This window comes from Podarcis liolepis (genome assembly GCF_965112155.1).
Source record: "Podarcis liolepis genome assembly, chromosome: 14".
Lineage (NCBI taxonomy): Eukaryota > Metazoa > Chordata > Lepidosauria > Squamata > Lacertidae > Podarcis > Podarcis liolepis.
The window spans coordinates 40,151,385-40,179,321 of NC_139569.1; the positions used below are offsets into that span (position 1 = coordinate 40,151,385).

At 46.6% G+C, this 27,937-nt stretch overlaps 1 protein-coding gene across 2 annotated transcripts; it reads right to left on the reverse strand.

The window, feature by feature from the left end:
* Positions 1 to 20: 20 nt before the first annotated feature.
* AFG2B (AFG2 AAA ATPase homolog B) lies at positions 21 to 27,067 on the reverse strand. Of its 2 annotated transcripts, XR_014519205.1 has the most exons (10): positions 26,961 to 27,067; positions 24,154 to 25,274; positions 22,588 to 22,773; positions 12,811 to 12,966; positions 10,209 to 10,418; positions 7,956 to 8,183; positions 5,045 to 5,179; positions 3,421 to 3,546; positions 691 to 1,271; positions 21 to 633 (listed from the first exon to the last, which is right to left on the reverse strand). XR_014519205.1 is itself a non-coding variant. In XM_083475710.1 (9 exons), the coding sequence occupies exons 2-9, from the start codon at positions 25,225 to 25,227 to the stop codon at positions 1,125 to 1,127; spliced, it is 2,262 nt and encodes a 753-aa protein (XP_083331836.1). In that variant the 5' UTR covers positions 25,228 to 25,274; positions 26,961 to 27,067; the 3' UTR covers positions 21 to 1,124. The 2 variants fall into 2 exon arrangements, 1 of the variants encoding a protein (XP_083331836.1); XM_083475710.1 differs by having other exon boundaries at positions 21 to 1,271.
* Positions 27,068 to 27,937: the final 870 nt, after the last annotated feature.

A 27,937-nucleotide genomic window follows, 5' to 3' on the forward strand; every position in this document is an offset into this window, starting at 1 on the left:
AAAAAAGGAAATATCCAGACTTCATTACAAAATTGGATACCTTTATTGAATATTATGATACAAATCTGCTATATTCAGTTATAAAACACATTTTACCTTATTATGAGATGATTAAATTATTTATGTAAAAAAAGAGCAGAAATGTGACTGTAATTCACTCTTGGAAGAATTTTTCATTTTATAAATATGCAGAATTTATCAGCACTGTGGTAAATTTTCCAGAGCAGTTTGACAGCACTTCCAATTCTGGGCACCACTCAGCGTAAGTCACCCAGTGTTAAGCTAAGCACCATGGCTACAGTCTTTATTGGAACTGGGAAAGCTGATCAACTAGGCATAAGGTAGGCACTCTGAAAATATACTCACAGCATTTTCTTTATATGCGCAAGAGGAAACTGGTCCTGCCAGTTTGCTTGGCTGCTGTCCATAATGTCACAAAGAAATCTCTCCCCACAGCATAGGATCTAAAAAATTTTTTATTCAGTTTCACAATTAAGATTATGACTTGTATGTAAATGTAAATGTTAAGTATATAGCATTCCCTGAATGAATCCTTGGACTTTCCTCCATGGGTTCCATTATTAATCTGTTTTGCCCTGCATCTCATATTATCCTCCATTTTTCCTTAAAATCCTCATTATACCCTTTGTTGTTGTTGTTTAGTTGTGTCCGACTCTTCGTGAGTCAGACTTCATTATACCCTAGTTCTTACTAAATCACAAGTGTTTTTCCAATCCTGCCAATGTTTTTAATTCTTTGCAGTGTTCTCCTAAGTAGCTTATAAATTTCCCCCACTCTGTATTAAAGCTTTTGTCTTCTTGGTTTCTAATTCTCCTGGTCATTTTCGCCATTTCGGCATAGTCCATCATCTTTATCAGCCAGACTTCTCTGGTAGGGACTTCTATCCACAGGATCTAAATTTCACTGTAATCCCAAGAGAAACCTCTGTCATGTATATGAGCTCCCTTGAAAAAGTCTGAAGAGGCGATGGAGAAATTTACACTCTAAATAAATGAACAACCAACCACATCCCCTCGGTTCTCTTTACAGATGTGTTGAATTCACTGCCAAGAGTTGTTGCTTATGTCAATGTGGATAATAAGCCCCTACTGTTTTCACAAGAATCATTCCCGATTTCTAAACATTTTTTCATAAAATTCCAGCTCTTCGTTGGTTAGCGACGGTTTGACGATCTCCAAGGATTTTTCAAAATGTTTCTGCTTCACAGGTGTTGCTTCAACTTTGTTCTCTTGCAATGCCAATAAAGCAGCCTAAGGGGTAGGGGAGGAGAAACCGACATGAACGAAGCTTAGTTAATGAACACGACTAAGTAAGGGCCAATCATTTCCATACGCCGCCTCTGAGCATAAAACTTAACCGACTACCATCCATTATTTCTACTCCAGGTGTGGGGTACCTCCAGCTCATGGACCTACTTAGGGTTTCAATTTGGCCTACAAAGCTGTTTTCCCCAAACCAGACACACCTCCCATGCACCTGATGCCATGGGTGAAATCAGACGTGGGAGAGACAAAGCTGCGGTTGCTAATACTAATACTAATAATATATTTATACCCCTGCCACTCTGGGCGGTTCCCAACAGAATATTAAAAACACAATAAAACATCAAACATTAAAAACTTCCCCAATCAGGGCTGCCTTCAGATGTCTTCTAAAAGTCAGATAGTTGTTTATTTCCGTGACATCTGATGGGAGGGTGTTCCACAGGGCGGGCGCCACTACTGAGAAGGCCCTCTGCCTGCTCCCTTGCAACCTCAATTCTCGCAGTGAGGAAACCACCAGAAGGCCCTCGGAGCTGGACCTCAGTTTCCGGGCTGAACGATGGGGGTGGAGACGCTCTTTCAGGTATACTGGGCCGAGGCTGTTTAGGGCTTTAAAGGTCAGCACCAACACTTTGAATTGTGCTCGGAAACGTACTGGGAACCAATGTAGGTCTTTCAGGACTGGTGTTATGTGGTCTCGGCAGCCACTCCCAGTCACCAGTCTAGCTGCCGCATTCTGGATTAGTTGTAGTTTCTGGGTCACCTTCAAAGGTAGCCGCACGTAGAGCGCATTGCAGTAGTCCAAGCAGGAGATAACTGGAGCATGCACCCCTCTCGTGGGCAGGTAGGGTCTCAGCCTGCGTACGAGATGGAGCTGGTAGACAGCTGCCCTGGACATAGAATTGACCTGCGCCTCCATGGGCAGCTGTGAGTCCAAAATGACTCACAGGCTGCACACCTGGTCCCTCAGGGGCACAGTTACCCCAGCTCATGGATCTACTTAGGGTTTCGATTTGGCCCATGAGGCTGTTTTCCCCAAACCACACCCACCTGCCCTGCACCTGATGCCATGGGTGAAATCAGACATGGGAGAGACAGGCCTACGGTTGCCAATGCACAACCTTGGGAGCCTTAAAATGTGCTTCTGATTGTGCATTGGCAAATGATCAGAGGAGTGGCGGTCAGAGCAAACCTGCTGGGATCAGGCAGGATACTGCGTTCACAGGGAACTCAGTAGTGCAGATGACCGCTGTCCAAAGCATGGACATGGAGAAGTCCAGCAGGTTTGAACTTACTGCCTATCAGCTGATAGGTGATGACTCCAAGCCTGCTGCATTGGCGGTGTGACCTATTTGCCTGAGGGAATATCCTTCTGGTTAGGTGGTAACTCCAGGCCTTGCCTGACTTTATTTTTTGCCATGCTGCGAAGGGAAAATTGGTTGCCTGATGTCAGTAAGATAGGTGGCAAAGTGTGGGGGATCCGTTTACCCACTCCTGTCCTATGTAATCTTACCATCGGGCGCTGTAATGACCATTGACATGATCCTGTAAGATCTTCTTAGATTAGGAATGGAACACCAGAACAATCTGGGAGCCATTTCAATATACATTGCCCGTGTATATCCTCATGGAAAGCAGTGACCCTCATGCTAATCACAATGCCATGAAATGCCAAAACTCCCCAACCTCCACAAGGTTGTTGTGAGAATAAAGTGTGCGTTGGGGAAGGAGACCCATGAGGTACACTGAAGTTCTTGGTGGAAGAACACAATCAAAATGTAGACGAGTCCAACACAATGGGCCTACTCCAAATACAATCCAGTTGGATTTCACCACTATTTCTGCCTCTTTTGAGTTTGCTGACATACTGTATTCTTAATTTGTACCAGATACTAAATTAAATTAAGAAGCCATTTGCATTTCCCAGTTGAGATCTTCCAAGGCAAAAACAAACAGCATGTAATTATTTGCAATGCCAGATTTTGTCTCTTCCTCACAAACACAAACTTCGAGTTGAGATTTTACTTCTCTCTCAAGCTTACATGAAGCCTTTCCCTCTTAATTAGGAAAAAATAGAACATTTCAGAAAACTCTCCCAAGACTAATTAGGACTAATTAGGAAAATTAAAAGCCTTACCTCCTTGCAAAGATTTTCAAGGTCAGCTCCAGAGAACAGATTAGCACAAGCTGCTATATCCTCTAGAGAAACATCGGGATCAACCGGAATTTTTTCAGTGCAGATTTTCAAAATAGAAAGCTTTCCCTAATACAAAACAGAAAAGAAAGGGTCAGAATTATGTATTTGTAAGAAAGAAGGCAGACAGTTGGGGAGGCTAGCTGAGAGCAGAATGATGTTTTACTTAATGGTTCACTACACATCAGATTTCAGGAACGGCATAAAATAAATACATCCTCCCAAAGCAGATGGGCAAAAAGAGCAATGGCAAACAAACTACCTATAAGGGACATTTATTCCCTGTTATTGATCTTTTCATGGGACGCGGGTGGCGCTGTGGGTAAAACCTCAGTGCCTAGGAATTGCTGATCGTAAAGTTGGCGGTTCGAATCACCGCGGCGGGGTGAGCTCCCGTCATTCGGTCCCAGCCCTTGCCCACCTAGCAGTTCGAAAACACCCCTAAGTGCATGTAGATAAATAGGTACCGCTTTATAGAGGGAAGGTAAACGGCGTTTCCGTGTGCGGCACTGGTGCTGGCTTACCAGTTGCAGCTTTGTCACGCTGGCCACGTGACCCGGAAGGGTCTTCGGACGGCGCCGGCTCCCGGCCTCTTGAGCGAGATGAGCGCGCAACCCTAGAGTCGGTCACAACTGGCCCGTACGGGCAGGGGTACCTTTACCTTTACTATTGATCTTTTCACCATGAAACCTCTGAAAAGTTTCTAAGGAACCCCAGCCCTCCCTGGAACACAGTCTGAAAGCCAGTATTCTGCAGCATTAAAGTACAAGTCCGGTCTACTCTGAAATAGGTTTAACACCTTTTTTTTTTTTAAAAAAAAAAAGAACAATTATGATATACACTGCTGCATTCAGATATAGCACCGAACCATGGACTGGCATTATATCTAAACCTAGGTCAACTTACAAACTATGGTTTGCAAAGGGCTGTCAAACTGGGAACTCAGAGTTACTATTTTATTATTTATATCACAAAATTTATGCACCACTTAATTGTGTGTTTGTTGTTTTGGTTTTACAGTGGTACCTCGCAAGACGAATGCCTCGCAAGACGAAAAACGCACAAGACGAAAGAGTTTCCCGTTTTTTGAGTCATTCCGCAAGACGAATTTCCCTATGGGCTTGCTTTGCAAGACGAAACGTCTTGCGAGTTCTTGCGAGTTTGTTTCCTTTTTCTTAAAGCCGCTAAGCCGTTAATAGCCACTAAGCCGTTAATAGCCGCTAAGCCGCTAATGGGCTTGCTTCGCAAGACGAAAAGACTCGCGGAACGGATTAATTTCGTCTTGCGAGGCACCACTGTACAAAGTAGCATGCTAACTGCAGCCTGCTGCTGTGTGTCTCAGAAGGCAGATACCTCTTTAGAAGGGCAGATACTTGAGAAGCTGAGTTCTAAGTGGATGGTATATGAAAGCAGACAATCAGCTCTAAACCCTGGGCTTGCCTGCTAAATATCTGGAAGTTTAAAGCCAAGTCTCAAGAGGCTTCATATACCTTTCTTTGTGAAAAACGGAATGCTCGTAATTGCCTATCTCTGCGGTTTAAAATTCACCTCTGGATTTGTGCCCTACCTTCCGATCTGGAGGTGGAATATAGATGATCTTGTCAAACCGTCCAGGACGCAACAAGGCATCATCCAACATGTCTGGTCTGTTGGTTGCAGCGACGACGACGACATCTTTGTTGAAAACCTCCTGAAATTCCAGCTAGAAAGTTGGCAAAAATTAAACGCTTGAAAAATAAGCATATGCACATTAACTGTCTGTCTATCTATCTATCTAAATAATCTTTATTAAATTTTGTTTTATATTTTTTTAAAAAATAATATTTATTAAGAGTTTAAGAATTACAGAAAAAAAGAAAAGGTAAACAATACAAATCAATACATTACAGTACATATAAAAAAAACAAAAGACACAATACATCAAAACAAAAACAAAAGCAAAAACAATTAAAAACACATCCAGTATTTCCATATCTTTATCTTTCATTAACTTGTTTCATCGACCTCCTCACACCTCCCTTTTTTGTGTTCTAGTTATTAATTATTTCAGCAAATCCTTTCCATCTTTCACTGTTTTCTGTCATTTAATTGTCTTAATTTATTTTAACCTTATCTTACCATTAAAACCCTAAAACTTATTTGAACTTAACTCCTTATTAAATTTTGTTTTACAAAATATTCATTTTACCTCCTTAAGGTATCAATGACTTGACTTCCCTTCTTCTCTTTCCATGGTTCATTTTACATATCATAAATCCCTGCATATTTTACAAAAACTATACCATTCAGTATTCCATTCTTGCATTCATCAATACTTATTTACACTGTTGAATTTATCTTAATGCTGCCAATGTTTTCAGGTGTGCACAATTTCCCCCCATATATTCAATAAACGTTTTCCAATCTTCCTTAAACGTATGTTCTTCTTGTTCTCTTAGTCTGTGTGTTAAGTCTGCAAGTTGTGCATATTCTGTCAACTTAAGCTGCCATTCTTCTTTGGTTGGGACCTCGCTCGTTTTACATTTTTGGGCTAACAAAACACAGGCCACAGTAGTGGCATACATAAGTAACCTTTTTTGACACCTGGGAATTTCAGGCTGAATTATCCTCAACAGGAAGGATTCTGGGTCTTTTAAACATCCCCCCCCCAATTCATTATTAGGGGGGAAAGTTTAATTCACATTAACTGTATATTCTGCTTATTCACCAAAAATTAAAGGTGGCTTTAGATTACCCCACCAACTTGTTTTAGACAACAAGTCAACTAAGAAAAAAATTAGGCTACAATCCTATAAATAAATACTAGGAATAAGCCTCACTGAACTCAATGGAACATACTTCAGAGTAGACCAGGCTTCCTCAACCTCTGCCCTCCAGATGTTTTGGGCCTACAACTCCCATGATCCCTAGCTAGCAGGACCAGTGGTCAGGGATGATGGGAATTGTAGTCTCAAAACATCCGGAGGGCCGAGGTTGAGGAAGCCTGGAGTAGACATATATAAGATTATACTGATGGAGATTTATAATTTGGCATAAAATTCGAACTGTTAGATTGCATTACAATTTGGAATGTTTTTAAGGTGGCTTTTATTGGATTATTAAAATGGAAATTTTAATAAATATTATTCTAAAAAAAAAAAAAAGATTGTACTGATGGTAACAAAAAGTTTAACTTACTCTTTTCATGTACAGGATTGTCCAGGGTTATAGAACTATGAGGCATAGATGGAAATCCTCTGGCCTTATGATGTTGAACTACAACTCCCATTGCCCTTGACTGCTGGCCAAGCTGGCTGGGACTAGCTATAAGTTTCCCATCCCTGTTAACGCAATACTGTATTACAAGAAAGCCAACTAGTTCTTTATTCAGGATTTATCAGAATTAAAGCCCAATCTGAGATCATGTATGTGGCTTATACCCATTACAACCTTAGTAGACATAAAATGCAAAGTAAGCAAACTTATGGAAATGGTTTCAAAGAAACCCATTTGCAATATTTTCTCCATGCATCCTTCTATTTATCTGTTTATATCTAACATTGCCAGTGGTGGTATTTATCAATTTAAGGGAAAATGCATTCAAGGATAACTGTGCAGAAAACCAAACAAAACGATTTTCAAAATGATTTAGTAGATGGGCAGGGTATATATTATTATTATTATTATTATTATTATTATTATTATTATTATTATTATTAAAATGGACTTAATAATAATAATAATTTTTTATTTATACCCCGCCCTCCCCAGCCAAGGCCGGGCTCACTGATGAAGAACCTCACTAAGAACCTACTACTGATGGTGTTCTCTGGCGAAATGGACTGATTATTAAACCACTCTGGGAATGGTATCTCTGTGAGAGGATTAAGCGTCTCCTAACAACTCTCAGGATGGGACGTGGGTGGCACTGCGGGTTAAACCACAGAGCCTAGGACTTGCCGATCAGAAGGTCAGCGGTTCGAATCCCCACGGCGGGGTGAGCTCCCATTGCTCGGTCCCTGCTCCTGCCAACCTAGCAGTTCGAAAGCACGTCAAAGTGCAAGTAGATAAATAGGTAGGGAAGGTACCACTCCGGCGGGAAGGTAAACGGCGTTTCCGTGCGCTGCTCTGGTTCGCCAGAAGCGGCTTAGTCATGCTGGCCACATGACCTGGAAGCTGTACGCCGGCTCCCTTGGCCAATAAAGCGAGATGAGCGCCGCAGCCCCAGAGTCGGCCACAACTGGACCTAATGGTCGGGGTCCCTTTACCTTTACCAACTCTCAGGACCCTTAAGAAACTACAGTTCCCAGAATTCCTTGCAGGAAGCCATGACTGTTTAAAGTGGCATGATACTGCTTTAATTCTACAGTGCATAAGGGGCCTGTCCATTGTTGCAACCTAGCTTTCTGCGTTTATGCCATAACAGATTCAGCAGATAGAAATGAGCTCATCTACAAAAGCAAAAGGATGAAAAACATCTCGTTATGAGAATTAGATACCTCTCTATCATTTTCTGTTTGTTCTCGACTGTCATTTTCCAGCTCGGCTTTATTTCCTCTCCTTTCCGTTAACTTCAGCCCAACGCCATCCAATTCATTAAGGAGGACAGAAAGAACTCTCTCCTGGACGCCACGCCCTGTTTTACTGACTGACCGAGATCCCAGGATGGAGTCGATCTCATCAAGGAACACAATTGCAGGCGCACTGGCTCTTGCTTGACGAAATACCTTGAATAAGTAAAATTAAGCGGCGGGTGGGGGAGAGGGGGAAATAGGTAGAAATCATATATCTGTGCAGAATGCATAATTTAAGACAAATGGGGGGAAGACATGCATTTTTTTCCTATGTTAAAATGAAGTGTAAATTCTTCTTTGCACAGGGGTACTTCGGTTCTCAAATGCCTTGGTACTCAAACAACTTGGAACCCAAAAACTGCAAACCCGAAAGTGTTCCGGTTTGCAAACCTTTCTTCGGAAGCCAAACGTGCTCTGTTTTGAGTGTTACGCTTCCGATTTGAGTGCCACGCTTCCGTTTTGAGTGTCTGTCTGTTTTTGCTATTTATTTTGCATTTTTGTGGCTTTTTTGTTTTGTTTTTGTGACTGTGTGGAACCCAGTTCAGCTACTGATTGATTGTGTGACTGCAGTACATTGTTTATTGCTTTCGTTTTATGGCTCAATGGTCTTGTTAGATAGTAAAATTTATGTTAAATTTCTGTTTTAGGGGGTTGTTTTTATAAGTCAGGAACAGATTAATCCATTTTGCATTACTTTCTATGGGAAAGTGTGCTTTGGTTTTGTAACGCTTTGGTTTCGGAACGGACTTCCAGAACGGATTAAGTTTGAGAACCAAGATAGCACTATACTTGCTGAAGCCAAATATACCCACTCTGATTTGTAGGAGAGCTTCTTTTGCATGATATAAAGATCTCAGAAGCTTGCTCTGCAGTAACTCAAAGCAGGGCTTTTGGTGTGGCTGTCTCTGTTCTGCGTTTCTGTTGACCTTCGACAGGCAACCACAATCTGCACTTTCACAAAACAACTGAAGAATTTATATTTCTGACAGGCTTTACCTGCTGGATAAATAGGTATTTACCATGAGTGTCTATTTTGTTATGGTTTTATTTATTTACTTAGCTTTTTATTTATTCTTTTCAAATTTATACATTTCATTAGTTTTACGATCAATTTCACGTTTCAAAATTCGACTTCCTTCCCCCTCTTTCTGTGGTTCCTTAAATTTATTTTTTAATATCTTCTTCAAATCCAAATTCATTTAACTTGCTCATTTAATTACCTGCTGTAAATATATACTCTTATAAGACTGCAGGTTATTACAACAATCCTGCTAATGTGTTTATCTGTTTATGTTTAATTGTTTTTAATTCTCTTACGTGCAAATCACCTTGAGGTGGTTGTTTGGAAGGTGATTAAAGGCATAAAAAGTCAGTCCTGCCACACCGAGAGATAAATGGAAATCCGTGAAAAAGGCTCAATACAAAAATTTAGCATCAAGTTGAAAGGTACTTCAATTAGCATGGCTTGTCTGAAGTTACGATGTATACAGAGTGAGATGGTAGCCCTTAATAATGAAAGTGTATACATAATACAACAACAACAATAATAACAATAATATATAATTAATACCCCACACATCCGGCTGGGTTTCCCAAGCCACTCTGAGTGGCTCCCAACAGAATATTATATTATTATTAAAATAATAATAATAATAATAATAATAATAATAATAATAATAATAATAATAATGTGATAAAAGATAAAACATTTAAAACTTCCCTAATTCAGGTATCTTCTTAAATTTAAATAGTTGTTTATTTCCTTGACATCTGATGGGAGGGCGTTCCACATGGTGGGCGCCACTACCAAGAAGGCCCTCTGCCTGGTTTTCATGTTTAACTGTTTTTTATTATCTTAAATTATCTTATTCTATGGACATAATGTCACCTCAGATGCAATAAAGTCGGCATAATAAAATGAGTTTTGTGCCTGCGTGCTCTTTCCTGCCTTCTCTAGCACAATGTAACAGAAAACTTAAACCATTTCTGAAACCACCATTTCTTCTTGTCCCCAAACCAGGAAACCAAAGTTTAATCTCAGTTTATCAGCCACAATATAAAACTAAAATCTAGCTATGGGTTATTAAAGCAGGATGGCTAGGTCTGAACCAGATAACTATTTAATGTGGTCTATTTTCACCCAAGGACTGTAGACTACGAGGAGAATAAAAAACAAACCTGAGACAAAATCTTCTCCGAATCTCCAACGTAAGGCGAGAAAAGGTCGGCGCCGCTCACAGACAGAAAGGAACAGTGACAGCTTGTGGCTGCTGCTTTTACAAGCGTGGTTTTGGCGCAACCTGACGGTCCGTACAAAAGGATGCCCTTCGGGCGGGCAAGCCCCATTCTCACAAAAGCCTCTGGGAATTTTATAGGCCATTCAATGCTCTGCAAATACAAAAAAGCCGTAGAAACTTCCATTAATTCCTTATAACATTAGATCATACAAGGCAACACTGAATGGGGTAACTGTGCCCCTGAAGGATCAGTTGTGCAGCCTGGGAGTCATTTTGGACTCACAATTGTCCATGGAGGCGCAGGTTAATTCTGTGTCCAGGGCAGCTGTCTACCAGCTCCATCTGGTACGCAGGCTGAGACCCAGCTGCCCACAGACTGTCTCGCCAGAGTGGTGCATGCTCTGGTTATCTCCCGCTTGGACTACTGCAGTGCACTCTATGTGGGGCTACCTTTGAGAGTGACCCAGAAACTGCAACTAATCCAGAATGCGGCAGCTAGATTGGTGACTGGGAGTGGCCGCTGAGACAGTATGACACCAGTCCTGAAAGACCTATACTGGCTCCCAGTACGTTTCCGAGCACAATTCAAAGTGTTGGTGCTGACCTTTAAAGCCCTAAATGGCCTCGGCCCAGCTGAGATGGGAAGCCCAGCCAGATGGCGGGGTAGAAATAATAAATTATTATTACACCTGAAGGTACGTCTCCACTCCCATCATTCAGTCTGGACACTGAGGTCTAGTGCCGAGGGCCTTCTGGTGGTTCCCTCCCTGCGAGGATTGAGGTTACAGGGAACCAGGCAGAGGGCCTTCTTGGTAGTGGCGCCCGCCCTGTGGAATGCCCTCCCTTCAGATGTCAAGGAAATAAACAACGATCTGACTTTTAGAAGGCATCTGAAGGCAGCCCTGTTTGGGGAAGTTTTTAAGAGCCAGTGTGGTGTAGTGGTTAAGAGCGGTAGTCTCGTAATCTGGGGAACCGGGTTCGCGTCTCCGCTCCTCCACATGCAGCTGCTGGGTGACCTTGGGCCAGTCACACTTCTTTGAAGTCTCTCAGCCCCACTCACCTCACAGAGTGTTTGTTGTGGGGGAGGAAGGGAAAGGAGAATGTTAGCCGCTTTGAGACTCCTTCGGGTAGTGATAAAGCAGGATATCAAATCCAAACTCTTCTTCTTCTCTTCTTAATGTTTGATGTTTTGTTGTGTTTTTAATATTCTGTTGGGAGCTGCCCAAAGTGGCTGAGGAACCCAGTCAGATAGGAGAGGTATAAATAATAATTTTTTATTATTATTACAACTTCAGATCAATGTACTTGTCACCCCACAGTGCTACACTGATAACAGAGATGGGCCCACAATCCAGAGAGAAATAGCTTTCTGCTAAACAAACATCATTCCTGGTTTTGAGTTTCCTTTAAGACTTTGAGCTGATAACTTTCTCTGCATTCTACACTCAACTGCACTGAGCTTAGGGGCCTTCTCTGCAGTGGCTCCCCGTCTGTGTAATGCTCTCCCCAGGGATGTTCACCTGGTGCCTTCATTATACACCTTTAGGTGCCAGGTAAAAACATTCCTCTTTAACCAGGCCTTTGGCTGATTGATACCTGATGCCCTTTTAAAATGTGTTGAGGGGTGTTAATTGGGTTGTTTTTGTTTTTATTATGCATTTTGTGTTTTTATATTGCAGTTTTATGTTGAAACCACCTTGAGACCTGTGAGTATGGGGCAGTATACAAAAATTTAATAAATAATAATAATAGTTGCTCCTTATGACATTTATAATAATAATAATTTATTATTTGTACCCCGCCCATCTGGCTGGGTTTCCCCAGCCACTCTGGGCGGCTTCCATAGAAACCAAAAAACACTAAAATATCATACATTAAAAAATTCCCTGAACAGGGCTGCCTTAAGATGTCTTCTGAATGTCAGATAGATGTTTATCGTTTTGACATCTGACGGTAGGGCGTTTCCACAGGGTGGGCGCCACCACCGAGAAGGCCCTCTGCCTGGTTCCCTGTAGCTTTGCTTCTCGCAATGAGGGAACCACCAGAAGGCCCTCAGTGCTGGACCTCAGCGTCCGGGCAGAACGATGGGGGTGGAGATTTCTAGTCTGGTCCCAGGTTATGGTCCTGAAGGCAGTAAACCAGCTTGCAGAGGGAAGTCCCCCTCCGCCCCATTCTCTCTGCGATGTAGAGAAATAATTCTCACAAAACTAACAAAGCATTTTGAACCCTCTAAATAAGCACAAGGAATGTGTGGTCCTCTGGATACTGGTGGATTCAAACTCCCACCAGCCCCTACATCAACAATGGTCAGGATCTAACAACCTCTTGGAGGGCCACCATTTCCTGATTCCTGGTTTAAGCGGTCATCTAAATCCGGCTACCACCTTACATGTTATGTTGTCTCACGGGGCTAACATCAGTAGTGCTATAAACATCTCCCCAGGCTCCATACAGGGAGAGAGCTGAAAATGTGATAAATAAGGTAATAATTGCAGAATCCAAGACCTGTGAAAGTATAGCCGTCCTTGTCTCTGTAACACTACCTGTTTTAACTTGAGTTTCACATCTTCAAGGCCACCAATCTGATCCCAGGTGACAGGCCTGAAGTCTGCCAGCCCAACTCCACTTCGAACAGAGGACGGCCGAATCTTTTTCAATGCTTCACGGAAGTCCGACATGTGCACTGTGTCAATTGAATCCTGAAGAAATGTATGTACAAGCAGAGGAAAAAAAGGTTTGTTTGCTTTTAATGCCCCAAACCCTGAAGTCACTCACTCATGAGAAGTCTTAGCAGCCCTGCCAAAGAACAATCAGTCCATATATCTGGGTCCACAACTTACATTTATATACTGCTTTCTGACACGGCACCCAGAGCAGTTTACAATGGCAAAATACTAAAGCAAATAAATGAAATAAATTGTAGATGTAAAGGTAAAGGACCCCTGAAAGGTTAAGTCCAGTCAAATGTGACTATGGGTTTGTGGCGCTGTCAGAGCTGCTTGAAGATCCTAGCTCACAGAGGATCACGCTAGCCAGCGATCATTAAGTAAAAGTCTTTATTGAATTACAGTTTCCATTCTCACGCTGCTGCGCGCAACTCTACGTCTAGTAGCTAGGTCGGCGAAGCTCCGTCTGAGTCTCCGCCCCGTGTGCACCAACTTAATATCCTAGCCTTGCTCCACCTTTTCCGCCTGACTGTCCTCCTCTGGGTCCCTCTACCCCCCGGGGCTTCTTCCTTCCGGGATTCTTCTGACGCTGACCCGGACCCTCCTGCCTCCTTGCGCCGGGCTTTAGGACCTGGTTCCCTTTCGGGGCTGCTTACTGCGCCGCCTTCCTCTGCATTTGAACTTGGCGCGCGCGCCCAACCTTCCACTTTCCTCTTAACCGTTTCTTCGCTCCCCGATGGAGGTGTGGCCACTCCTGACTCATGCCCTCCCTCCTGTGGTGAGCTGCCAGCGCTTCCCCCCTGGCTCCCTTCCTCTTCCCTGCTTCCTGGCGGTGACGCTGGTCCCGATTTCCAGCTGCTCCCCCCTGAGTCCCCTCTGGCTCTATCTTCCTGGGGTGCCCCCCTAGACTCCCCCCTTGCCCTGGCCACTGGTGCTCCTTTCTGTGAATCCTCTGATTCACTGGAAAGACTAGGAGATCTCGGGTCGTCGTCATCACTCATCTTTTCTTCTGCCTCCTCCCCTTCGCTCTCTGTTTCCTCCCTTGCCCGTGCCTCTGCTCCTAAACCCCTGACATCCATCCCCCCCTCGAAGCCCCCCATTCCCCCCTCCCCTCCTTCCGGTGCTGGAGCTGGGGGCTGCTGTTGCAAAGGGACGAACGTCGGATATCGGTCGCTTCCCGTGGCGGGCCTCCATCTGAACTCTCCCGGGTCTTCCTCCCTGCTCTCGTCGACGACGGTCACCTCCGCTTCCATCTCTGTGCCGCCGTGCTCGAAACCAGGGTCGTCCCCGAAAATGTCCATGTCCGTCTCTCCCTCACTTCCTCCTGGCGGCGTTGCTCGTCCTGAGCATTCCAGCCACTTTCTGCGGAACTGCTCCTCTGGCCTATCGTCCCACCAATACGAGGGTTCTGAGGCAGATCCCGAGGGTGACCCCTCCGGGGAACGGACGTCTCGTGTCGGTTCCTCGTCCGAGTCGAACCCCCGGAACGTGCTGGCCGAAAGCGTGGGCGTGAAAAGCCAGTCGTCGAAAAAGTCTGCTGGCATAGGTCTATGTGGGAAGAGGGCATGAAACTCGTCTTTGAGCAGAGGTTCGTCTAAGGCGTAGCCCGGCACCCAGCTGTTCGCACTGGCCGGGGTGCCCTCCTTGGCGAGAAAGTATTCTACCCCCTCTTCCCCCCATCTGGAGTCCAAAATCTCCGTGACTTCGTTGATGCGCTCCTTCTGTGCCACTCCCGCGTGCCCTGTTCTGTCTCTGGCCGGACTCGGCGCCGTTCCGGGTTCCTGGAACCTGTGCGGTGCCTTGTAGGGAGTGAGCACCGATCTGTGGAATACCGGATGCATTCTGGAACCCTCCGGAAGTGCCAGTCTGAAAGCTACCGGGTTGACCTGCTCTTCGACTTGGTAGGGCCCCAGTTGTTTATGCCCTAGTTTCTTCTTGGCCAACGACCTGGCCGGCACTGCGTGGGCTGCTAACCAAACCCAGTCTCCCACGTGGAGCTCTTCTCCAACCCTTCTGTGCTTGTCTGCTTGTACCTTGTATGCGTGCTTGGCCAGCTCCAGGTGGCGCCTCAGCTGATCGTGGACTTCCTGCAGCTCCGACGCGAACGCATCTGCTGTCTGCGGCTCCCCCTCCCCCATTCTTTCCAGTCCCGGGAAGGTTCTGGGGTGCCTCCCGTTGTTGGCGAAGAACGGCGTGACCCCCGTGGACACGTGCTTCGTGTTGTTGTAGGCGAACTCGGCAAGCGGCAGGTAATCCACCCACGTCGCAGGCTGTTGATTTGCATAACATCTCAGGTACTGCTGCATGATGGCATTGACCCGTTCCGCTTGCCCGTTGGTCTGCGGGTGTCTCGCCGACGCCAGGTTGATCTTGACGTTCAGGAAGCCCATCAGCTTCTGCCAGAAATTCGAGATGAACTGCCGCCCCCGGTCGGACAGAATAGACCGTGGCAGACCGTGAACCTTGAACACGTGGTCTATGAACAGTTTGGCGGTTTGCTCCGCCGTGGCCACCTTAGCACACGGAATGAAATGCGCCATCTTGGAAAACAGGTCCACCACCACCAGCACTGCCGTCTTGCCCCTTGAGCTGGGCAGATCCGTGACAAAGTCCAGGGCCACCCTTTCCCAAGGTTCGACCGGAGTTTGCAGCGGTTCCAACAGTCCGGCCGGCGGTTTGTGCACTGGTTTGGCCCTCTGGCAGGTGTCACACCTCGCCACGTAGTCTGCGACCTCCCCTCTCATTCCAGGCCACCAGAAATCCCTGGCTACTAATTCCACCGTCTTCTCCTTGCCAAAGTGCCCGGCCGTGGGCGCGTCGTGCAGCTGCTGCAGCACCTTGGCTCGAAGTTCGTCTCCCGGCACGTAGATGGCCCCTTTACGGATGAGCAATCCATCTCTTAGCTGGAAACCGTCGGCCGCTGCCTTGCCCCTTTGCACCTCTGCCATCTTTGCTTGTGCGAAGGAGTCCCCCTGCAACGCTCGTCGCACCGCCTCTAGGTCCACGGTCGCCGCGGCGCACGCCCACACTGTTGGTGCGAAGATGTGCATGGCGGCCGCTGGTGTTGCGTCCTCCAGATACTGTGGCTTACGGGAGAGAGCGTCTGCCATGATGTTGGTGTCCCCCGGGACATACTCTATTCGGAAGTCGAAGTTCGCAAAGAACTCAGCCCAACGTATCTGCCTCTGGTTCAGGAACTGTGCCGTGCGCCAGTGCTCTAGATTCTTGTGGTCCGTGCAAACCTGCACCGTGTGCTTGGCGCCGATCAGAAAGTGCCTCCACGCCTTGAACGCTGCGTGAATGGCCAGCAACTCCCTGTCCCATATGGTGTAGTTCTGCTCGGACTTGCTGAGCTTCCTGGAGTAAAACGCTCCCGGTCGCCACACCCCCTGCGGGTCTTTCTGCAGCAGGACCGCCCCCACGGCTCTGTCCGAGGCGTCTGTCTCCACCCTCATCGGCTTGCTGGGGTTGACATGAAGCAGCTGCTCTTCCGACGCGAAGAGACGCTTGAGTGCCTGAAAGGACTGCTCCGCCTGCTCTGTCCAAATGAACTTCTTTTTTTTGGAGCTAAGCGTGTCAGTGATGGCCGCCGTCTGCATCGCGAAGCCCTTGATAAACTTGCAATAGAAGTTCGCAAAGCCGACAAACCGTTGGACCTCCTTCCGGTTGCGCGGGCTCTTCCAATCCAACACCGCTCGAACCTTGGCGCTGTCCATGGCGAGCCCCTTGTCAGACAGCTTGTAGCCCAGAAAATCCACCTCCGGCACGTCAAATTGGCACTTCTCCAGCTTGGCGTAGAGCCTATGTTGCTTTAGCCTGCTCAGCACTTCCTTGACGTGTTTGTCATGCTCCTGCTGCGACTCCGAAAAGATCAGGATGTCATCTAAGAAACAGACGCACGTCTTGTAGAGAAGTCCCGCCAACACGTGATGCATAAACGCTTGAAAAACGTGGGAGCCATTTTGCAATCCAAAAGGCATAACTCTATATTCGTAGGTCCCCAGTGGCGTGAACATGGCTGTCTTCCACTCATCACCCTCCCGCATGCGAATGAGGTTGTACGCCCCCCGCAGGTCCAACTTGGTGAACACTCTGCCCTTCCGTACCTTTGCGAGGAGGTCGTCAATTCGGGGCATGGGGAAGTCCGATGGCCTAGTCACACTGTTCAAAATCCTGTAATCCACTACGAGTCTCTTTTGGGGCGTGTCCCGCTTCTTAACAAAGAATACGGGACTGCCCCCCACTGCCCTGGACTCCCGGATGAAGCCGCGCTGCAAATTATGATCAATGAACTCCTTGAGTTCTTGCAGTTCGTCCTCTGACATGGAATACAGTTTCCCTTTAGGCAGCGCCGCCCCCGGCAGCAGGTCAATTTTGCAGTCATATGGTCTGTGAGGGGGTAGCCTGTCTGCCTCCTTCTCGCAGAAAACTTCCAAAAATTCAGCGTACTTGTGGGGAATCGCTTGCAGCGTGCCTAGCAGCAGCTGTGACTCCTCTTCCTCTCCTTCCTGCCTGGGCACGATGCAGTGTTCAGCACAAAAGGAAGAGCCGAAGGTCAGCTGCCTCTGGTACCAAGCCATCGTTGGGCTGTGCTTGTCCAGCCAACTCATGCCCAATACAATGGGCGTGTCAGATAGTTGAGTGACGTTGAAGCTGATGATTTCTCTGTGATTCCCAAGTCGCATCACCATTGGTGGCGTCTGCTTCACCACTTGCCCCCCGAGCAGCTCCCTGCCATCCACCGTGACAACCTGCAGGGGCAGTGTGGCCGGCAGCAACTGCACAGCGTGCCTGTCGACAAAGTCCTGCCCTATAAAGTCCGCATTGCTGCCTGAGTCAATGGTGATTGGCACGTCCATGGTGATTCCATTGGGCAGCTGGAGAGATGCTGTGAGCCTCACTACTGGTTTGGGCGGGAGGGGGTTCACGGGCTGTAAAATCTCTGGGGACTGCGTCACTAACACGTCTGGCTGGGCCCCAGTGCCTCTTCCTCCAGCCAGACAGCGTCGTTTCCCTGCTGTGGTCCTCCTTGCTGCGTTGCTGCAGTCACCATTGCTGAGGCTGCAGTGAGCTTGTGGGGCCTCTGGGGACACTCTTTTGCCATATGCCCTGGCTCCTCACAGACGTAACACTTCCTGTTCCCTCTAGGAGGCTTCGCTTTCACTGCTGCCGGTGCTAGGGCTCTGGTTGCTGACTGAGCCCTTGCACCTCCAACCTCCATAGGTTCGGCTCCTCCTCCTGGCGGAGGCGTGGATTGCGCCCGCGCTGCTTCTCTGGGAAGGAAGGAGGGGCCCCCGGCTGGTTCGCGCCCTCCACGCCCTTCGTCCCTGCTCCACGGACGTCCTTCCAGCCTCACCCCCACTGCCAGTGCCCTCTGAACGACCTCCTGGGTGGTTCGGGGTCTCTCCCCCCTCGCGATCTCATCTTTAATCGAGTTGTGCAGCCCCTCCCAAAAGAGGTCTCTTACAGGAGCCGAATCTCTGTCCCATTCCAGGGCACTGACCAAGGCGAAAAAGCGGGCATGATACTGCCTGACGCTGGCCCTCCCTTGTCTCAGCCCATGCACCTCCTTCCGTGCAAGATCCACGTCAATACTTGATAAAAAACACCCATCCATCGCTTTAATAAAGGCATCTGCATTCTGGAGCGCCGGATCCTTATCTCTCCATAAATTGCGTAGCCATGCTTTCGCATCCCCATGCAAATGGGACATGATGAACCCCACTCTCTCTTGTTCATCTCTAAAGTCTTTATGCAGCAGTTGCAGTGCGCACAGTACGTCGGCTCTAAAGTTGGGATACTGTTGCAGGTTCCCATCGAAGTGAGAGACCAGCCCGCCTGTCCGTCTCGCCAACCCAATTCCCTCCTGCCGGGGTGTCTGCTTTGTCAGCACGTCTAACCTGACCTGGAGATCCCTGCAGGCGGCAGCTGCCTCCTCCTCTCTCTTCTTGGATGCGAGAGCCTCGGCGTTCAGTTGTGCCACTGCGTTTCTGAGTTCCTCTATCTGCTGCTCAGCCGTCATGTCGTCTGCCGTTCGTGAGCTCGCTAGTAGGCACCAGTTTCTCTCCCCTCCTCGAGGCTGTAGATGCCCACAAGAGGGAGACGGAGCTTACTGTCAGAGCTGCTTGAAGATCCTAGCTCACAGAGGATCACGCTAGCCAGCGATCATTAAGTAAAAGTCTTTATTGAATTACAGTTTCCATTCTCACGCTGCTGCGCGCAACTCTACGTCTAGTAGCTAGGTCGGCGAAGCTCCGTCTGAGTCTCCGCCCCGTGTGCACCAACTTAATATCCTAGCCTTGCTCCACCTTTTCCGCCTGACTGTCCTCCTCTGGGTCCCTCTACCCCCCGGGGCTTCTTCCTTCCGGGATTCTTCTGACGCTGACCCGGACCCTCCTGCCTCCTTGCGCCGGGCTTTAGGACCTGGTTCCCTTTCGGGGCTGCTTACTGCGCCGCCTTCCTCTGCATTTGAACTTGGCGCGCGCGCCCAACCTTCCACTTTCCTCTTAACCGTTTCTTCGCTCCCCGATGGAGGTGTGGCCACTCCTGACTCATGCCCTCCCTCCTGTGGTGAGCTGCCAGCGCTTCCCCCCTGGCTCCCTTCCTCTTCCCTGCTTCCTGGCGGTGACGCTGGTCCCGATTTCCAGCTGCTCCCCCCTGAGTCCCCTCTGGCTCTATCTTCCTGGGGTGCCCCCCTAGACTCCCCCCTTGCCCTGGCCACTGGTGCTCCTTTCTGTGAATCCTCTGATTCACTGGAAAGACTAGGAGATCTCGGGTCGTCGTCATCACTCATCTTTTCTTCTGCCTCCTCCCCTTCGCTCTCTGTTTCCTCCCTTGCCCGTGCCTCTGCTCCTAAACCCCTGACAGGCGCTCAACTCACTTTCAGGCTGAGGGAGCCGGCATTTGACCACAGACAGCTTTTCGGGTCATGCGGCCAGAATGACAACTGCTTCTGGCACAACGGAACGCTGTGGCAGAAACCAGAGCGCACGGAAATGCTGTTTGCCTTTCCACTCCAGTGGTACCTATTTATCTACTTGAACTGGCGTGCTTTCGAACTGCCAAGTTGGCAGGAGCTGGGACAGAGCAACAGGAGCTCATCCCGTTGTGGGGATTCGAACTGCCGACCTTCTGATCGGCAAGCCCAAAAGGCTCAGTGGTTTAGACCACAGCGCCACCTGTGTCCCCACAACAAATTGTACAGTTGGGCAGGGAGGGGACAGTTTGACTGGAGCTGTCTCTAATATTGTCTTCGCCTGGTTGCCTCACTTTTCCCTTCTTTCCCACAGGGCAGACAGTGTCTGTTACAACATTCAAGTTATAATGTTTTACAACACTCTGATTCTACAGAGATGTGCAACTCTGCAATGCTATCCAGGAGCTTGTGATAACATAGCTACAGAGGCCTCCTAGGGGAAGCAACTGTGGCTATGTGATATTAATAATTACTAGCAACCTAGCAGTCCAAAAGCATACCAGTGCAAGTGGCTAAACAAGTAAGTGGATAGATAAATAGGTACTGCTGCGGAGGGAAGGTAAACAGCGTTTCCGTGCGCTCTGGTTTCCGTCACAGTGTTCTGTTGCGCCAGAAGCGGTTTAGTCATGCTGGCCACATGACCCGGAAAGCTGTCTGTGGACAAATGCCAGCTCCCTCAGCCTGAAAGCAAGATGAGTGCCGCAACCCCAGTCACCTTTGTTAGGACTTAACTGTCCAGGGGTCCTTTACCTTACAAGCAAAAATACCCATTGTTGAGTGGGGGAACTGAGAAAGGTCCTATGAACTGTAGAATCTGGGTCTGTTTGGTGGGATTGGCCAGCAAGACCGCCTCTCCCTGACACCCAGCTCAAATTGTCTCTCTGACACTGAAACCCTGTGTTTATATAGATGGCTGGAGCAAAGCAGGCACCTATAACCATATACAGTGTGTCAGGGAACTGACATCGGAGCAGAGTGGAGAGGCTAAGCTCCCAGATTCTGCCGGAGAGAGGGAACCAGTAAGGGAAGAGAGAGAACGTCCTCTGGGGAAAGAAGTCCAGGTGACACCAGGAAGAAGGGAGAGGCAGAGAGCACTTCGGAGGGGAGGCTCCGAGACTCTTCCAGTGAAGTCAGTGAGGAGAGTGGAGGACCACCGCCTGGCACGCCCACTCTGCGCAGAAGGCTTCCGCGCAGAGAGGCGAGGAGGAGCTGGTCCGTTAAGGAATTCTTATGCTGGAGGAAATTTAGGAGACACCCACTGACAGATTCTGCCAGCGACTGAGCGAGCCGTGCAAAAGGGGCTGCTCAGCCAGGGAAAGACGCAACCACCCCTAAGCAGTTGGAACAGCTGGAGGTTTACACACAAGCAACCCCAATTCCCATGATACAGTGGTACCTCAGTTCTTGAACGTCTCCGTTAACAAATGTTTCAGAACCCAAACACTGAAAACCCGGAAGTAAATGCTTCCTTTTTCTAATGCGCCTCGGAAGTCGAACGGTTTCTGCTGCGTGTTTTTCAATTTTCTCAATTGAATTTGCAGACAGTCCTTTGTGCCTCAGTTTTCGAATGTTTTAGAACTCAAACTGTCTTCCAGAACGGATTACGTTTGATAACCGAGGTACCACTGCACTGCTAATCTCAATGTAATGGGGATCACTGAGAAATGAGCTTGACTGTAAATGTCTCGGCCTAGATTGCGTTCCTTGGCCATATTACAGGGTGTGAAAGGCACAGATTCCAGAAATAGGCACATATATGATATACCACCGCACACAGAGTGCATCTGCAACAAAACATTGCAGTGGAGAGTATTGCTTCTCATGATCCCAGTTGCTCCCTTATCTGCCACCTCAAACAGTCAGTTGGTATTCCATGGCCACTGTACAAAGTTTGGAGAGTCCCCTTCTTTGGGTTTTCCTCGCCAGATATCTTGTACTTTTGCAAAGCTCAACAATTTTGGGGTCTTCCTAAAAAAACAACTCATCAACTTTCGGGGTGTGCTGGTTGTTACTTTTTGAAATATGGCAACCCCCAGTTATAACCCCTTCCTGAGTTTGGGTGGTGTCAGTTAATGGTACCCACTGCCTGAACATCAGAAAAAGGGAGAATCGTACATATCAGGCATGTAGAGTTCAACCACTGTTGCTGACTCTGTGATGGGCAAACAAGTTATTTCCAGTGTTATCATCTCAGTCTCTTCTGCATCCCAGGTGTGTGAATCATTGATATCTAGTAAATATGGGTTACACAGTGACACAGACACTCAATTGCACCTGTAGAACTGACACAAGTCCCCCAAGCTGGTTCCCCACCCCACCCTAGATGTTGTGCGGGTGCAGCAACTCAAAACAGGCAGCCCTGTTTTGGGAAATTTTTAATATTTAATGCTGTATTGTTTTTAACACTTGATTGGAAGCCGTCCAGAGTGGCTGGGGAAACTCAGCCAGATGGGCGGGGTATAAATAATAAATTTTATTATTATTATTATTATTATTATTATTATTATTATTATTATTATTAAACCAAGCTATGTCTATTTGCAGCCACAATGTCACACAGGATAAAGCTGTTGAGCATTTAGCCCAAAGCGCGGCAGGGGGAAGAGTGCATGGGAGGAGACCCCCCCCCCCCCAGTGCACGAAAATATTCTGGGCTGACATCTGAAATAATTCCTTACCGAAGAGGCACGAAACACAGCCTGCATTGCAGCCTCTCTGCAGAGCGCCGTAAGGTCAGCTCCAACATAACCGGTGGTTATTTCTGCAAGTTCAAGCAAATTCACATCGTTCGACACAGGCATGCCAGCAGTAATCAACTGCAGAATAGACCTCCTTTGCTTCATGGTCGGCGTCCCGATTATAACCTAAGAAAAGAGCAAATATAAAGAAATGTGTTGCTATCTTGGTGTAGCCTGGCAATTCACAACCTGTATTAACCATAGGCAACGCAGGGCTTATCCGAAGCAAATCTCAGGCCAATTTCGAGTGCAAAGGTTTCGATCAGGAATGGGCAATCTCTAGCCCGACAGGTGCCGTGGGACTCCAACTCCCTTCATCCCTCTTCGCTGCATAGATTGCCTGGGGCAGATGGGAACTGTAGTCCGGCAAAATATGGAGGACTGACGGTTCTGCAACCCTGTGCTAGATGGGCTGAACTAAACCTCAGATCTGAGCTTCTTCATAATGTTCTTCTCCAACCAACTCAGATGGCTTTAAAAGACACCCTCCAATGTCCACATAATGAGCAAATTCTACAAAGTAACCCCAATGTGTAAGCGTCTCCGTAAAATTATTTATCACCCCGTTTTCCATCATTCCAACTACGGGGCAGGCCTGGAACTGTCCATTTCTAAATATTACCACTTGGAACAAAAGAAGGCTGTGAAATGTACTTCTGAAAATGGGCCAGATGATAAAAGAGTTCTCTTGCAGGAACTACAACTCTACAGTCCTTTGAGGAAAGCCATGACACCCCAAGGTCATTGAGAGGGCTCCCCCTTCCTTTTCTTTCCATAATTTTTATCAAATTTTCTGTTTTACATTTTAGAATACAGTGGTACCTCGGTTTTTGAGCATCGCGGAAGCCGAACGCTTGGGTTTTCCAACACCTAAAACCTAGAAGTCAATGCTTCCATTTTCAAACGTGCCTAAGAAGTCAAACAGCTTCCGCTGAGGTTTTTTTTTCAATTTTCTCCACTGCAGACCGCCCTTTGCGCCTCGGTTTTCAAACATTTCAGAAGTCGAACGATCTTCTGGAACGGATTACGTTCGAAAACCGAGGTACCACTGTATTCATTTAAACAACCTTAAAATATCAATGACTTCCCTTCCTCTCTTTCCATGGTTCATTTTGCCTAACATAAATCCCTGCATATTTTACATAAACTAAACCATTCAGTATTCCATTATTACATCCATCAAAACTTATTTTCACTGTTGAATCCTAATGCTGCCAACATTTTCAAGTGTACACAATTTCCCCCCATATAATCAATAAATGTTTTCCAATCTTCCTTAAAAGTATGTTCTTCTTGTTCTCTTATTCTATATGTTAGGTCCAGAAGCGGCGCATATTCCATCGGTTTAAGTTGCCATTCTTCTTTAGTTGGGACCTCGCTTGTTTTCCATTTTGGGCTCAGAAAACACGGGCTGCAGTAGTAGCAAAAAATAAAAGGGCTCCCCCTTCCTAAACAAAGCAGTAAGTAGCAATCAGAAGTAACAAGAAAGATATAATTTACAATCACCTCTCGGTCCAGCCTTCCTGGCCTCCTAAGTGCAGGGTCCAGGGCATCGGGTCGATTTGTCGCCGCCACGATCACTACGTCATTTTCTCCCCCGATGCCATCTAGAAGAGTTAGCAATTGAGCCACCAGACGATTTTCTGGGGCATTACTTGAACTTCCCCGTTTAGGACACAACGAGTCGATCTCGTCAATAAAAAGAACAACCGGTCCTTCGCTGGACAATTCTCTTGCTTGTTCAAAAACTCGCCGCAAGTTCTCCTCGCTTTCGCCGGGCCTCGAACCGTAGATTATAGGGCCGTTGATGCAAAGGAGGCTGGCACCGATTCCCCTGGCGACCGATTTCACCAGAAGAGTTTTGCCCACTCCTGGAGGCCCCACCAAAAGCACTCCTCTAGGGACAGAAAGGCCCAGCTTCTGGAAGGTTTTCGGAAAACGCAAGGGCAAGTCAATCATCTCTTTTAAGGAGGTGCTGGCGTCGTTCATGCCCGCCACCAGGATTTTGGCGCTGTCCTCCGTTGAACTGTTGTGCCAATCTAGTGTGACTGCCTCTTTGACAGTTACACCAGTTTTGAGGGTTACCAAACCGGCTTCTTCTGCGGTGGCAGGCTCCATGGACAATATTTCAATACATGCCAACGGATTGCCCGGAATTGGCGCAAAGGTAACAACGTGATGGGGAGAAACGTAGGTCTTTCTCAGAAGTTCCTTGACCACGTCCTGCACCATGGTTTTCGGAGTGGATTTTTTCAAGGCACGGTTCTTAAAGATGGCTTTGACTGTCACTCTCCTGAGCTTGCAAGAAGGCAAGAGCTTCAATTGGTCCATGCTCACTGTGAGATTTTGGGGCTGACACTCCTTTAAGCCCAAAGTTCTGCACTTGAGATCGACCTGCAAATAGCCATCGGCCAAATCGTGCCTCGGCCAGGCGGCACAGAGACAGCTGCCAGTAGGGAGGGTGATCTTCACAGGGGAGCCCAGTGTGGCACCCAGGGCAGAGAATACAGCAGGCCCCAGCCTGCACCTTTGGGTGCCTTCATCTTCGGGAACCTGCGGCAACAGCTTTAACAAAGCCATCTTCACGGCGAGCCGCTGGGTTGCAAATCATACACGCAGATGTTTCTCTGCACAGTTTAGAATGAAGAGGAAAAAAGAAAAAGAAAATTAGCTGATTTTATTTAACAATAGTGTGTGCAGGTTTTAGGAAGGAGGATAATAGATTTCAGGGAGAGGTGTAAGTTTAATAGAAAGGTTCAAAGTTCCCGGATGCATTCAAGAATAAATTACAAGACAGCCATATAACTGAAGAGCCTGTCCGTTATCATTCCAGACATAAAATTTGCCTGAAAAAGAAATACTTTTCTGAATCACAGAATGTGAAGGGTTCTGCCTTCCCTGAATAGTTTATCTAAGACATGGATGGAGGACCTCAAACTGAGAGGACCAATGGCCCTCCAAGCCTCTTTATATGGCCCTCAGACAATTCCTAGCTCCAGTCCTTCTCCCCAGTTTCTTTACATCCTCCCAAGTTCTTTTGCCTGGCTAGAATGTGCCCTTGACTCCAATTATACTTTTTGCTTGCCCAGACCCAGGAGAAAGAGGGATCTAAGAATGTATGTAGAAACAGGCCTACTGTAATAATAATAATAATAATAATAATAATAATAATAATAATAATAATTTAATTTATATCCCACCCATCTGGCTGGGTCTCCCCAGCCACTCTGGGTGGCTTGCGCTCACTTTGAATCTGTCCTCTGCCCTGAAACCCTTTTTAACTACCAATGCACAATTCACAAACAAGAAAGCTGGTCCTTGGATACACACAGAAAACCTTCCCTTTGTTGTTATGGGCAGCCAGCTGCCACAATATGGGGGGGCAATATGGGGCACAATTTCTAGGTAGCCTTGAGCATCAGCAGGCCTTTTGTTGACTAGCTCTCAACCCAGCCAGTAGTTATAGGAAGCCAGTAAAGCCCATTGCTAGAGCCTAGGCTTTTCATACAGAAGGTTACAAGATCAATCCCAATGAAAAAGCATCAAGTAGCTGAAGAAGCACCAGGAGAAGCTGCTGCCAGCCAGAGTAGGCAATGCTGGCCTAGATGGAGCAATAGCCTGACAATGGCTTAAGTGGCTTCTTATTATACCCTATCTTCCAACACACAAACTCAATTCTGAAAGCAAAATGCTCAAGGATAGGTACGCAATTATTTCATCAAATTTATATCCTGCTTTGTTGTTTTTTAAGAAAACTAGTAAACACAAAGGAATAAACACAAAGGAACGCATTCCCAGAGACAGACATCCCAAGCCATACATGAAATACAGCCACAAAAAGCAACATTTCCCAGTTTAATTTCTAAAAGCCTGAGTGTCTGCAGGATTTTTCCTCAGGTGGGAGATGGAGACACCCCCCCCCCCCGGTAACTGAACCAAGAGTTTCTAAAAAAATATATATTATGCATTTTATATTCTCATTTTGTTTTTTCCCCCTTTCTGTCGTGAGCTGCCCTGGGCTATTCGGATGAAGGGCAGTATACAAATTTAATACCTAATTAAGATACGATCATTGCTCTAGCCGGCATTTTAGGGCAGCATTGGGATTAATGATAATTATTTTCCATTGTCTTGCTGCCCCGTTTATCTGATGGGATTTATGGATGCGGCTGAGAAATGTGAATAATTAAGCGTTATTTTAGAAGGAATAAAATAAAGATGAAAGGCATGCAAGTTTCTGATGAAACAAAGGAGAAAAGCGCCTGCATATCTCAGGTAGACAGGTATAAGAAGACTGCAGCCTAAACACTCACCAGGCACCAGCGATTTAAAGGCATTTTCTCCTTCTTTGCAAGCAAGCAAAGGGAAAGGGGGAAGGAAATGGTACAGTGCAGCCCGCTAATTGGCTAACAGGCCTGGCAATCAATTCTCCCCGCAAAAGAAGGCAATCAGACGAACCCTTGGAGCGAGTCGCTTTTCCTCCGGTCCCATCGAAAGCGGATGTGGAGTGGAAGGTTCCAATCAGAGAACGGGGGTGGTGGTAGTAGGTGGGACAAAGGAAAGAGGAACAGGCTTCTGGTTGGACGCTGGGTGGCGCATAGTTGCAAAAAGGGAGGTGTCTATTTTATTGAGAGAGGCGTGAGTTTGTGTTAGGAAGTTTTGTGAGGTTTATTTTTTGGGGGGGGGGGTAAAACTTAATTTTTGCAACTTTATTCGATGAAAATATGTTTTTGGATGCGAGAAATTAAAACCTGCTATTATTTTTCAGATTGCGCAGCATTTAGTTTGGTAAACCTAGGTCGTATTAAAAAGCACATAACTGTTCTCTGAAAACCAAAGAATTTTAATTTTACCTTCTGAAAATGTCAGGTAGTGCTTAATAATAATATATGCTCTTATGTAAGTGCAGGTTATTACAATAATCCTGCCAATGTTCTTACCGGTTTATAATTTATCTGTAAATATTAAACAAATCATTTCCATTATTTTATTTAAAAAAATGTTATCTTGATTTCTTATTCTTCCTGTAATTTTCGCCATTTCTGCATATTCCACAAGTTTTTGTATCCATTCTTCTTTTGCTGGGACTTCTGCTTCTTTCCATTTTGGGGCTAGTGACATTCTTGCCGCTGTAGTATATAAGAGTATATGTTTAAAGTAGATTAAAAAATGAGCAAATTAAGTTAATTTGAATATGCAGAAGGAATTAAAAATAAATTTAAGGAACCGCAGAAAGTGGGGGGGGGGGGAGTCAAGTTTTGAAATGTTAAAATGATTGTAAAATCAGTGA

Excerpts from the sequence above, each read along its gene's own strand:
- AFG2B (XM_083475710.1), bottom strand. The coding sequence starts at position 25,227 with ATGGCTTTGTTAAAGCTGTTGCCGCAGGTTCCCGAAGATGAAGGCACC. Across the intron at positions 12,967-22,587 it reads CTGTGTTTCGTGCCTCTTCG|GATTCAATTGACACAGTGCA; the intron begins GTAAGGAATTAT and ends ACATTTCTTCAG. Across the intron at positions 3,547-5,044 it reads TTCCACCTCCAGATCGGAAG|GGAAAGCTTTCTATTTTGAA; the intron begins GTAGGGCACAAA and ends GTTTTGTATTAG.